At 61.1% G+C, this 11,704-nt stretch overlaps 1 protein-coding gene across 1 annotated transcript; it reads right to left on the bottom strand.

Moving 5' to 3' along the window:
• Nucleotides 1-8,416: 8,416 nt before the first annotated feature.
• On the bottom strand, nt 8,417-10,078 carry TPBGL (trophoblast glycoprotein like). Its single transcript, XM_075140629.1, has one exon. It carries the CDS (start codon nt 10,076-10,078, stop codon nt 9,005-9,007), a length of 1,074 nt encoding a protein of 357 aa, XP_074996730.1. The 3' UTR covers nt 8,417-9,004.
• Between the last annotated feature and the right edge of the window lie 1,626 nt (nt 10,079-11,704).

Raw genomic sequence — 11,704 nt, forward strand, 5'->3', positions numbered from 1 at the left:
ACCCAGGGGTGGCACTCACCCAAAAGAAAGGTTTCGGCTCCATATAGAGAGTCCCACCAGGAAAGTTGGTGAGGGAGAGGGACTACCCTCTTGCTGGTCCCTCTCTCCTCAGGAGATCACCCTCTGCTTGGGATTTTACGGAGTTCTTACGCTCACTGTTAAACTCCAAGGCAAGAGATGATTTCACGCCAGCTTGGCTTTAATATTTTAAGGCTACTTTAAAGCATCATCAGGGTTGATATAAGAAGGTTCTTGGGGGCACAGCAGCGTGTCCAGGAGGGTTCCCACATCCCTTCAGTAATGGCTGCAGGCTTCATCCCACTGGGGTCTGCATGTGAATCGCTGTTTTTTTTTTCTCCTTGCCAAGGTTGCAGAGCCCCCCCTGCTCCGCATCGGGGCCACTCTCCTCCTGCCTGCTCACCAGAATTAGCTCTGAATTATTCCCTGTACTGCGCTGACAGCACAACGGACGGTGCTTTCCAGGGAGAAACTTAACCATACCCCTAAAGCCTTCAGACTGGTTGTTAAATGAGAAAACATAGAAGGACCTGGAGATGGAGGGGTTTATTTGGGCTGGGGGAAAGGGGAGCAGTGGTATCACCCACAGACCTTCCCACAGCCGGGCAGGGACCAGGAGGAAGGGCAGGACTCGGTTGGGTCAGCGATGGCTGAACCTCCACAGGCTCCACCGGTCTGTAATTGCAGGAACCGGCGCTGGATGTCACCACGAGCCCGTGCAGAGGGACGGAGCCCCAGCTGGCCTGCTGCACCCCTCCGAGGTGCAGGGACAACCAAGGGGTGGGCTGGGCACCCCTGGGATTTGGGGCTGGGGGACAGAGCAGCGGGGCGTGCTTCAGCGGGGAGAGGAGGACCCCGGGGGCCAGGCTCTGCTGCCCTTATCCCTGCTGAATGGGGACATCTCTTCCAGGAACAGCACGACGCAGCCTCCTCAAGGGGGTGTGCGAGTGGTTTGGGGGACCAGAGCATCACGTGGAGGCTCGGGGGTCCGTCCGTCCTGCTGGCCAAGCACCAGGACCCAGGGACATCAGGCTGGGAGCAGCCACGGTCGCTGGAGGCTGGTGAGTCCTGGCAGACAGCAGTGCCTGGCTTCGCATTCAGGTCTTGTCAAATTCAAATGTTAATTTAGTAACTAAATTAATTACCAATGTCCCAAACCCAACCCTCATGGCCTGTCCCTTGGGCTCAGCTCTCCTGGGGCTCACGAGCCATCTCTGGAGCCCGTGTCTCGTGGTTTTGTCCTGCTGGTTGGATCCATCTCGCCATGGGAGGACACAGTTGGCACCCTGGGTGCTGGTGGGGGCCGTGGGCCGGTGCCGTGTATCCCCCGTGGTCAGGGCAGCAAGAAGCGATGAGGGTTGCTCCTTCCCATCACATTATGGGGGAAAGCTAACGAGTCTACGTGCATGCAGCAACACATGGAGCACACTAGAGTACCTGAAGTCCCTTCAAAGGGGTCAGAGCAGGGCCAGCAGCCCCCAAAACCTGGTCCCTGGGGTCAAGGGGAGGCCCTCAACTGTGCTGCTCCCCAAAAGGGAAACTGAGGCACAGAGCAAGACACAAACACCACCCAAATACCCACCTGAGTACCAGTTCTGGTCCACGCGTGATGGACCTTGCTGACCAGCGGGATACGGGGTCCTCGGCAAAGGGGTGGCAGCGATGCTTCTCCCTCGGTGCCACCGCTGTGCTGGGCATGGGCAGCCCGGGCAGCTCTCAGTCCTGCCAAGCCCTGGGCGGAGAAGCCACATGCATGGTGCAGGGCAGGAGGTGAATCCACCAGGACCGTGGCTGCAACCTTGAGTCTCCCCCAGCTTTCAGGCTCTTACTCCAACGGCACAATGTCACCCAGTGACTGCTGCACCCCGGGGATGTCCCCTTGTTCTGCAAGGGACAAGGAGATGGGCAGGACCAAGCTGAGCTCCCAGGGTGCTCGTGGTCCCCAGCTCCTCTCCTCTCTCCCAAGCCTGAGCTATCTGCCAGATGGCTGCAAGTGGCATATGGAAACCCACCTCTGAGGCTGCCAGGGGAAGGGCTGCCCTTCTGCTCTGGAAACCTGTCCCATGGGGACAGAAAGGGGCTGATCCTGCCCATGCACAGCAGCACTTCCACGGGCTGGGGGCTCAGGGGCCCATCGTGCCCGTGCAGAGCAGCATCTCCGTGGGTTTGGGGGCTCAGGGGCCCATCGTGCCCGTGCAGAGCAGCATCTCCGTGGGTTTGGGGGCTCAGGGGCCCATCGTGCCCACGCAGAGCAGCATCTCCGTGGGTTTGGGGGCTCAGGGGCCCATCGTGCCCACGCAGAGCAGCATCTCCGTGGGCTTGGGGGCTCAGGGGCCCATCGTGCCCACGCAGAGCAGCATCTCCGTGGGCTTGGGGGCTCAGGGGCCCATCGTGCCCGTGCAGAGCAGCATCTCTGTGGGTTTGGGGGCTCAGGGGCCCATCGTGCCCGTGCAGAGCAGCATCTCCGTGGGTTTGGGGGCTCAGGGGCCCATCGTGCCCAGGCAGAGCAGCATCTCCGTGGGTTTGGGGGCTCAGGGGCCCATCGTGCCCACGCAGAGCAGCATCTCCGTGGGTTTGGGGGCTCAGGGGCCCATCGTGCCCACGCAGAGCAGCATCTCCGTGGGTTTGGGGGCTCAGGGGCCCATCGTGCCCACGCAGAGCAGCATCTCCGTGGGTTTGGGGGCTCAGGGGCCCATCGTGCCCGTGCAGAGCAGCATCTCCGTGGGTTTGGGGGCTCAGGGGCCCATCGTGCCCGTGCAGAGCGGCATCTCCGTGGGCTTGGGGGCTCAGGGGCCCATCGTGCCCACGCAGAGCAGCATCTCCGTGGGTTTGGGGGCTCAGGGGCCCATCGTGCCCACGCAGAGCAGCATCTCCGTGGGTTTGGGGGCTCAGGGGCCCATCGTGCCCGTGCAGAGCAGCATCTCCGTGGGTTTGGGGGCTCAGGGGCCCATCGTGCCCACGCAGAGCAGCATCTCCATGGCTTTGGGATGCAGGTTTGCCACTTGCGCATTACAGAGATAATTTTGGCTCCTCTTTGTGAAGAACATGGAAACCTCCCCAAAAGGGCATCACAGAAAGGTCCTTCTCGGGGCTTCCTTTGAAGCAAGAAAGTTTGTGCAAATTGTCCTATGATGGGGGGGGGATGGAGCTGTGAGCAGCTGTAACGTGGCAGCGTTACCCAGGCCAGCGCCAAGGGCTGGGGCCAGTCACACTGGTATAAAACCACAGGAGGGGGAAGGACCGGAGGGAGGCAACTGGTTTTGTCTCCATCCCAGCTGAGGATGTGTCCTTTGAGGCTGAGGAACCTGAACAATTAGAAGTGGTGAAGACCATCTAAAAATAGGTATCTGTAAATGTCAGGCTGGCGAGTGCTTGGGAAACGTGCTGGGAGGATGGGGCGGCTCTGCGGGGTTATCTGTGCCGGTGCATCCTTACGCAGGATGAGGGACCCTGGCTTGACCCTGCCCACCCTGGCTCTCTGAGAGACCCCCAAACTCTCAGGAACTGGCTGACATAGTTCATCCTGGACATCCGTGGCCAGAGGCATTTTCTGTGCTCCTGCAGAAGATCCCAGCTCTGCTTCTGATGAGAGATGGGGTGGGGAGAAATGGGCTGCGGGGCTGACACCAGTCCCTCAACGTAAATTATTTCTCAGTGGCTTTTAATAGGAGAAAACTTCAGCGAAGACCCCCCCCCACCCGCAGTAAGCACCGTGGGATGATCCCAGCCCTGCGAGTTGGGTGATGTGCTGCCAAAACCACCTCAAAGATGCTCTGGTCTCCACTCTCCAAGCAAACGAAGGGAGCCTGGTGGCACGGGGACACCCAGCAGACGTTATCCCCTCCATCGCCTCCACCCCTGCCAGCTTCTCCCCATCCCCAGCATCCCACCTGTCCCCCAATGTGCCAAAAACTTGCTTAAAACAGCTGGGAAAGCAGGTTTATTTTGAAAAATAATCCAGATTGGGGCAGATTAGTGGAAACACGTCCTTCCCCATCTGCCCAGGCGGTGCTGTGCCAGCTCCCTGCGGGGCTGCCCGGAGCCAGGCTCTGGTGAAAACACGTACCAGGGTGAAAATCCACCCCCGGGAAGGACAAAGTGGCCCCACGCTGGGGACCCGTGTGGCAGGGAGGGCATGAGGCCGTGGGGCTGGGGCCTCTGGGGTGCAGGGGGAGCTGCTGGGGTTCAGACCCCTTTGGGGGATGTGGGGAGCTGCTCCCCCAGCCCAGCTCCCATCAATCCCAGGTGCCCTGCTGGTTCCTGCCCGTCCAGGTCCCTGGTCTGCCTGTCCCTTGCCCATCCTGGACCTGTCCATCCCTGCCCTATATGTCCCTGCCTCGCCGTCCTTGCCCTGCCTGGCTCTTTCTGCCCCAGCCCGTCCAAGCCCGGTCTGTCTCTTCTGTCCCTGCCACCCCAGGGCAGGCTGCGGGCAGGGGGGGGGGTCACACCGCTCTTCACGCTGGGGGCTTTGACCTGCCACCCCATGCCCTGGCTGCGTCCCCCCCAACCCCTCTTCCACCGGGACAGGTCCCCAGCCCCACAGTGCTGCCATCTCGGGCTCATCGCTGTGCTGAGCGGGTCAGTGCTCAGCCATACCGGGAGCCCCTGTCCCCCAGCGTTATCCCAACCCGACTGATTAGAAGCACTCAAGAGATAAATAGGTGGGATCCTACTTAATCCTGATTTCTTTGGCAGGGTGCAGGGGCCACCTCTGAGCTGGAGGAAGGATAAACAGAGCGGGGACTGTCCTGGACTTGGAGGTCCCAAAGCTGCCCAGAGTTTTAAGTGAACCCTGCTGAGGTTTGAAATCCATTTCTGTGCTTTTTTTTCTGCCCAAACCCTTCCCTGCTATCAGGAACTTGGCCCTCCTTTGTTTGTGCCTCAGTTTCCCCAATGCATGAGGGTAACAGCTCCCACTTGCTCTTCCTAAAGGAATAAATGAAAAGCAGAGATTTTTTTCCTCCCTCTGTAAGTTTGGGTTCATCCCTGCTAATGGAGGAGGATGGGAAGGAAGGAGCCTGGTGTGAAGCTTCTCGGGGGTGAAGCCGCTCGGGGAGAATTAATTGTTATTAATTCTTGTGTATTTTTGGAAGAGGGAGGCAGCCGGTGGCTGATTTTCTTCCCTGCCCGAGTGCCGGGGCATCGCAGCCCCACGCTCAGCGAGGACGAGGACGATGCTCCCGCCCAGTTATTTCCACTTGATATTTCCAGTTGACACGCTGGTATTTTTGGCCTCTTCCATGCTAAATGAGACCATGCTCTCTCCTACAGCCCTGAGTGCCCCAGAGCAATTTCCACCAAACTTGAGCAAAAATGCTTCTCAAAACAGACCTGGGATGCTCTGGTCCAGTGACACCAGCACCTAAAACCCACAAGGACGTGTGCTGGGAGAGGATGGGTGCAGGCAGGGCAGGCAGGGTTGCCTGGCCCAACTCCTTGCCTAAATCTCACTGCTTGCTTCTTGGCCGGATCAGCCCAAGAAACAGCTGCGCTCTTTGGAAAATAAGGAAGGAAAAGCGGATCTGAAAGACCATGCTGGGTTGCAAAGCACCGGCAGCTTATAAGCATCTCATACGCAGGGCATATAAATAGACGTTTTTGGGTTTTTCCCCTGTTTTTCGGTGATGGGCCACTGCAGAGGGCTCTGAGCACCCTCCGCTTGATTTGTATCACAGATGCTGTTTATATCCTGCATTTCATCCGGCTTGAGGAGCCGTCGGGGTAACTTTTCCGCTCGGGCAGCAGCTCGCGGCCGAAGGCTCGGGGCGCCGGGTGGTTTGCATCCCCTGGCCGAGCCCTTCGCGGAAAGGGACCCCATGGAATCATAACAGCAGCTGGGTTTCTCTAAACACGCGGCCCTCATTGGGAACCCAAAAAGCACATTTTGAGTCTCAGCTCTTGGTTTCACTGATCCAGAGGTTCCCTAATCCTGCTGATTTCTCATGCGTTGTACAGAATAATATTAACATTAACAAGCCACAGGAATTACGCTCCTACAGCTGGTTATCTCCCCAACCACCCCCATCCGACCGCTCGCACGTCGCCTTCCTTGGGCTGACGGGGCTTTGCCTCCCCGGAGGGGGTTGGCGCACGCACCCCGGGGTCTTGGTGCACCCAGTGAGGATGATGCTCCGAACCTCCCACCGCTCGGTGCTGAAAGGAGCAGTGTCCTCATCCCCAGGGACCAAAAGCCACCGTATCCCTCTCTTCGGCCTCAGGGATAGTCGGAATAACCACACGCCCACACCGGCCGCCCCCTTCGCTGGAGGGCTTCGGGACCAGGATGGGTTTGGCCACTTTTCTGTCTGCCCGGAGGTGATTTCCTTCCCATTATCTATTGCCAGGCACCAGCGGCTGCTGCCAGGCGGATGCTGTGTTCCCTGACCCAACAACCACCCATCTGCCCGCAAAGCCCTCCGGGCGCTTCTCCTCCTCGCTGCAAGATGTTAAATCTCGCCAGGACTTCCCAGCACCATCCCAACGAATCGATGCTGCTCCACTGGAGTCGCAGCCCGGGATGACCCGCGATGCTCAGCAGCGTTCGCTCCCGGCACGATGTGGCTGCCAGATGTGAAATCCACCCCTTTGTCCTTTCTCTTGCTCTGGGTCTGCGTTTTGGCTGCACGGGGATGGGAAACCGAGGGCGGAGGTGGGAAAGGAGATGAGGGTGAGGGGCAGGCTGAGATTTCTCCCCCGTAAACCTGCCCGGTAACTCATTGCATGGGGTGGTGAGGTGGGGCTGGAGCCCACAAGCTCCTAGGATGGGGAGAAAACCTCAGGAAAAGGTCCCCAAAATGCCACAAGTTTCTGCCGGAGCAACTCATCTCCGCTGAGCTGTGGGGGTCTCCGGGGCTTCCCCAGGAACCAGCTCTGGTGGGGAACCACCACCTCCCAGCTCAGCAGGGCCAGCCCAGAGCACCCAGGAAACCCATTTTGACTCCCAGAGCCACATCCCTACCCAAATACAGCTCAGACGCACGGCTCTGCACACATCCCAGCCCCCTTTCCCTACCGGCTTCCCCACCTCAACCCGGGCTTGCAAGGGGAGGAAATGGCAAGGGGTAAAATGCAATGGGGGAAAAAACAAAGGGGGAAAATGCAAAGGACCCTGCACCGGGTCGCATCCTTCCCGGGGCCTCCGGGCATGCCTGGGATGGAAATAACGTGCTTTCCCCCAGCAGAGCTTTCTGCCCGGCAGCTGAGTACACACACACAGACACAGGCAGGCTCAGGGACCGTAAATCCCAGAAAGCTCTCATTTACAAACCCGATACACCAGGTACCTGCAGCTCCCGGCGTCAAGGATCCCAAAGCACCGGGCAAGCACCGGTGCTGGTCCCAGCGCAGCTGCGGGGCGGCGAGATGCAGCCCCCATCCTCGCCCCTGCCCGGCTCACCCCTGTCAGCCTCCCGCTATGCGGAAAGGCAAACACAGATGTATCAAAAAGCAACACTTCAGTTTTCAGCCCGGCACCGAAATCCAGCGTTTTAAGATGCCACATTGCAAAAACTACGGCTTCATTTGGGGAAACGCTGCGAGTCGCAGCCCCGCGCTGCCTCTCCCCGCATCTGTAGATGCTCAGCACTCCGGTGTCTCATGAATTAGGTACCAAAACACCCAGGAGATAAAAATTGCTGTAGAAACCTATTACCCGGATAATTTTCCTGAGCCCTTGCCCCGCTACCAGGGAAGGATCAGGACCGGCAGAGCCTGAGCTCTATGCACAAGCTGTGCAAAATCTCTCTGCATCCCTGGCCACCAAACCAGCCCAGCAGAAGAAGTTTCTAAGCACCAGCAAAACTACAGAGGAGCCCACAGAATCATAGAATCATAGAATCATAGAATCATACAGGTTGGAAAAGACCTCTAAGATCATCGTGTCCAACCGTCAACCGTCAACCCACAGCTACCTTTCTCCAGCAAACCAACCGCAATAACATCGCCTCAGCATCTTAAACCACGATGGGGATATTCGGAAATCATTGCAAGAAGCTTTATAGAAAATAGACGATAGAGTGGATGCAGCTTGCAATATATTTGCTCTAGGATATAGTAACAGGCACGGTTCTAAAGCAAACACGGGCGGGTGAACTAGGTCGAGAGCTTTTGCTTGGCTCGTTTTAAATTACAAAGTGCTGAGACAGCCTAGTCTAGGATATATTTTAGAGTCAGAAAAGGGCTGCCCCCGCATGCCCTGGGGAACATGCACGCAGCCAGCAGAGGCATTTCCTACACAGCTGCATCATTTTGTGCCTGGAAAGAGCTGGAAATGTCATCGAACAAAACCAAATGGATAAACGGGCTCAGAGAAGAACATCGCTTCTCAGGGGGAGCGGCGGGACGGTGTGTTTTCCTCTGTGTTTGGAGCAAAAAAAAAAAAAAAGAAAAAAGAAATCAAGTGAAGTTTTGCATCTGTCAAATAGAAATCTAATAGGAAAGAGAGCTGTACATGGTCAAAGTCAAGTCCAGGCTCCAGGAACATCCAGGAGGACAGTTTCAGGTATTGCCCGCTGCTTCCCGGGATGTGCCAAGCAAACACTCACGTGCGTGCGGTGCCGAGCCCTGCCGGCAGCGTGGCATCCCGCGGTCCGATAAAGAAACCGGTCGCTGGAGAAGAGGCGTGGGAAGCAGCTCATAATTCTCCCGGGAGCACCGGGGCTGCGCGTGCCGGCATCCCGCGGGGCCGATCCGGATGCGCTTCCCCCTGCCCGCGGGTGCTGGGATGGGGGGAACGGATCCAGCCCGGTCACCTGCGGGAATCAGCACTACGGGGTCGATTTGGGCAGGGAGAGCCGGTCCGGAGCCCTCCGGGGAGGGTGCTCCCCACTCTGACGCACCCCAGCACCCATCCCCGAGGCCGGCTCATCCTCAGAAGCTGATTTTTGGTGGTGCCATGGCAAGGGGATGGGGACGGGGGTGGGGCGAGGCGGATGCCAGGAGTGGAGGCGTCGAGGGGCGGCATGGCGGGGAGATGCCGGGGATGCCGTCAGAGGCCGGGGGTGCCGATGGCGCTGGTACGGTGGGGATCGGCGTCCTGCTCGTAGCGGTAGTGGTAGCCCTCCATCTGGTCGCGGCAAGCCTCGCGCAGGTTGTGCAGCCAACGCTTGATGCCGCGGCGGTTCAGGTAGAGCACCATGAGGAAGACGATACCGATGAGGGCCAACACGATGCCGAAGAAGACGTAAGAGGCCGTCTCCAGCCGACCGGGCTCACCGCCCTCGGTGGCCGCGCACGCCAGTCCCTCGGGCCGCAGACGCAGCAGGGTGGCCCCGTGCAGCGGTGGTGATCCGGCGCAGCGCAGGCTGCGGGCATCGGGCACACGGGCGGCAGCGGCACGCAGCCAGGCGAGGAACGGGCGCAGGGCGCAGTCGCAACTCAGCGGGTTGGCCCCCAACGTGAGCCGCAGCCCCCGCAACCCCGGCGCTTCCAGGATCCGCAGCTCAGCGGCCGTCAGCCGCTGCAACGAGTTGTTACGCAGGTCCAGCTCCTCCAGGCCTGCGGGCAGCAGGGCGGCTGGCAGCGCCCGCAGCGCATTGCCCGCCAGCTCCAAGCGCCGCAGGCTGAGGTTGCGCAGGGCCAAGGCGAGCTGCTCCTCCAACGGGGTGGCCAGCAGCGCCTGGTTCAGCTGCAGCGTACGCAGCAGCGGCACACCGGCGAAAGCGCCGGCGGCCACCGAGAGCAGCGGGTTGTGACTCAGGTCGAGGGTGCGTAGGGCGGGCAACCCTTGCAGAGCCATGTCCTCGATGATTTGGATGTTATCGTGGCGCAAGCGGAGCAGGCGGAGGTCTGGCAGCGGACGGGCAGCGAAGGCGGCGCGTTGCAGCACGCTGAGGTTGCTCCCAGCGATGCTGAGGTTGTGCACGGTGGCCGGCAGCTCCCTCGGCGGTTCTTCCAACCTCTCGTACCGGCACTGCACCAGCTCCGGGGTGGCCACGCAGTAGCAGGCTGACGGGCAGCCCCCGGGGGCGACGGCGGGGGGCACGGCCAGCGGTAGCAAGGCGAGTCCTAGCCAGGGCAACCAGCTCCCGCTGCCCGTTGCCCGCGCCTGCCTGCGGGCCATGCTCGCTGCCTGGGCATGCAGGGCGAGGGGGGGCCGGGGGGGGGGGGGCAGGGCGCGGATGGGGGGGTGGGGGGGTGCTGGAGGGGTGGGGAGGGGGACGGACCTGCCTCCCTTCAGCCCCCCCCGGGGCTGAGCTGCCTCCGGCGCTGCGCCCGCACACGGCGGCTCTGCTGGCAGCGCCGGGCTCGCCGCTGCCCAAATCGGGCTGGGGGGGGGAGGAAGGAGGAGGAGGAGGAAGAGGAGGAGGAGGAGGAGGAGGAGGAAGGGGGACGGGTTGGGGCTGCCTGGCGCTGCGGGCTGGGCGGAGAAGCGCGGCGAGCAGCTGCCGTCGGGGGGGGCACGGCTCGGCTGGGCTTGGCACGGCTTGGCACGGCTCGACTCGGTTCAGCTCGGCTCGGCACCGCTCGCAAGCGCCGACCCCCACCGTGCCCCCGCCGCTGCGGGGGGCTGACCCGGTCCCCTTCGGGGGGGGGGGGGGGCGGTTAGAGGATGTCGCGGTCCCCACCAAGCCCGGGGAAGATTTGAGGGGTGTCCCGGTCCCCTTCCAGCCCGGAGAGAGGTTGGGGGCTGCCCTGCTCTCTTTTCAGCCTGGGGAGGATCTGGGGGCTGACCCGGTCCCCTTCGGGGGGGGGGGGGGGGGCGGTTAGAGGATGTCGCGGTCCCCACCAAGCCCGGGGAAGATTTGAGGGGTGTCCCGGTCCCCTTCCAGCCCGGAGAGAGGTTGGGGGCTGCCCTGCTCTCTTTTCAGCCTGGGGAGGATCTGGGGGCTGTCCCGGTCCCCTTTCAACCCGGAGAGGGATTAGGGGATGTCGCAGTCCCCATCAAGCCCGGGAGGGGTTGAGGGCTGTCCCCGTCACCCTCCAGCCCCGGAGAGGATTTAGGGGGTGTCCCGGTCCCCTTCCAGCCCCGGAGAGCGTTTTGTGGCTGTCCCGGTCCGCTTCAAGGCTGGGAGGATTTGGAGGCTGTCCCGGTCCTTTCCCAGCACAGGGGGAGTTGGGGGCTGTTGCGGTCCCCCCCACCCCAGCCCCGGGGAGATGATGAGGGCTGTCACGGTCCCTTTCCAGCCCAGGGAGGATTTGGGGCTGTCTCAGCTCCCCCCTCCAGCCCAGGGACGATTTGGGGGCTGTCCCGGTCCCCTTCCAGCCCGGATCCCCATTCCCCGCGAGCCGGACACCCCGCAGCATCCCTGAGCGTTGCAGCCAGGAGAGAGGCGCAGGCAGGGTGGTCACCGCTGCCTCCAAGTCATCGCTGCTTTTGCTTTTTGGGACTCAGTCGCATCATCCCTCGTGGGTCCCCATTCCCTCCCCAGCTTTGCAGGGAGCCGTGGGGTCCAGCCGCCGGGATGGGCCGTACTCCCAGGAGAAGCGATGCTGAGGGACGGAGAGGTCATCGCTTTTATTAGACCGGCTCGGAAAAAAACCCGACCGGCGTCAGGCATGCAGCGCTGGCCCGTTGCGTGCTTCCGGCTTTATTTTCTCTTTATTGTATCCGCCGGGCTAATAAAAGATATTACCTCTGCTGCAAAGCCTGCTTTGGTCTCGCCACCGTCCCGGGGGGCTGCCCAGGGCTGGGGGCACAGGCTGCTGTGACCCTGGGGGTCACAAGCCCCTGGCCATGGGGGACGGC

Source organism: Calonectris borealis, chromosome 1 (assembly GCF_964195595.1).
Source record: "Calonectris borealis chromosome 1, bCalBor7.hap1.2, whole genome shotgun sequence".
In the NCBI taxonomy this organism is placed as follows: domain Eukaryota; kingdom Metazoa; phylum Chordata; class Aves; order Procellariiformes; family Procellariidae; genus Calonectris; species Calonectris borealis.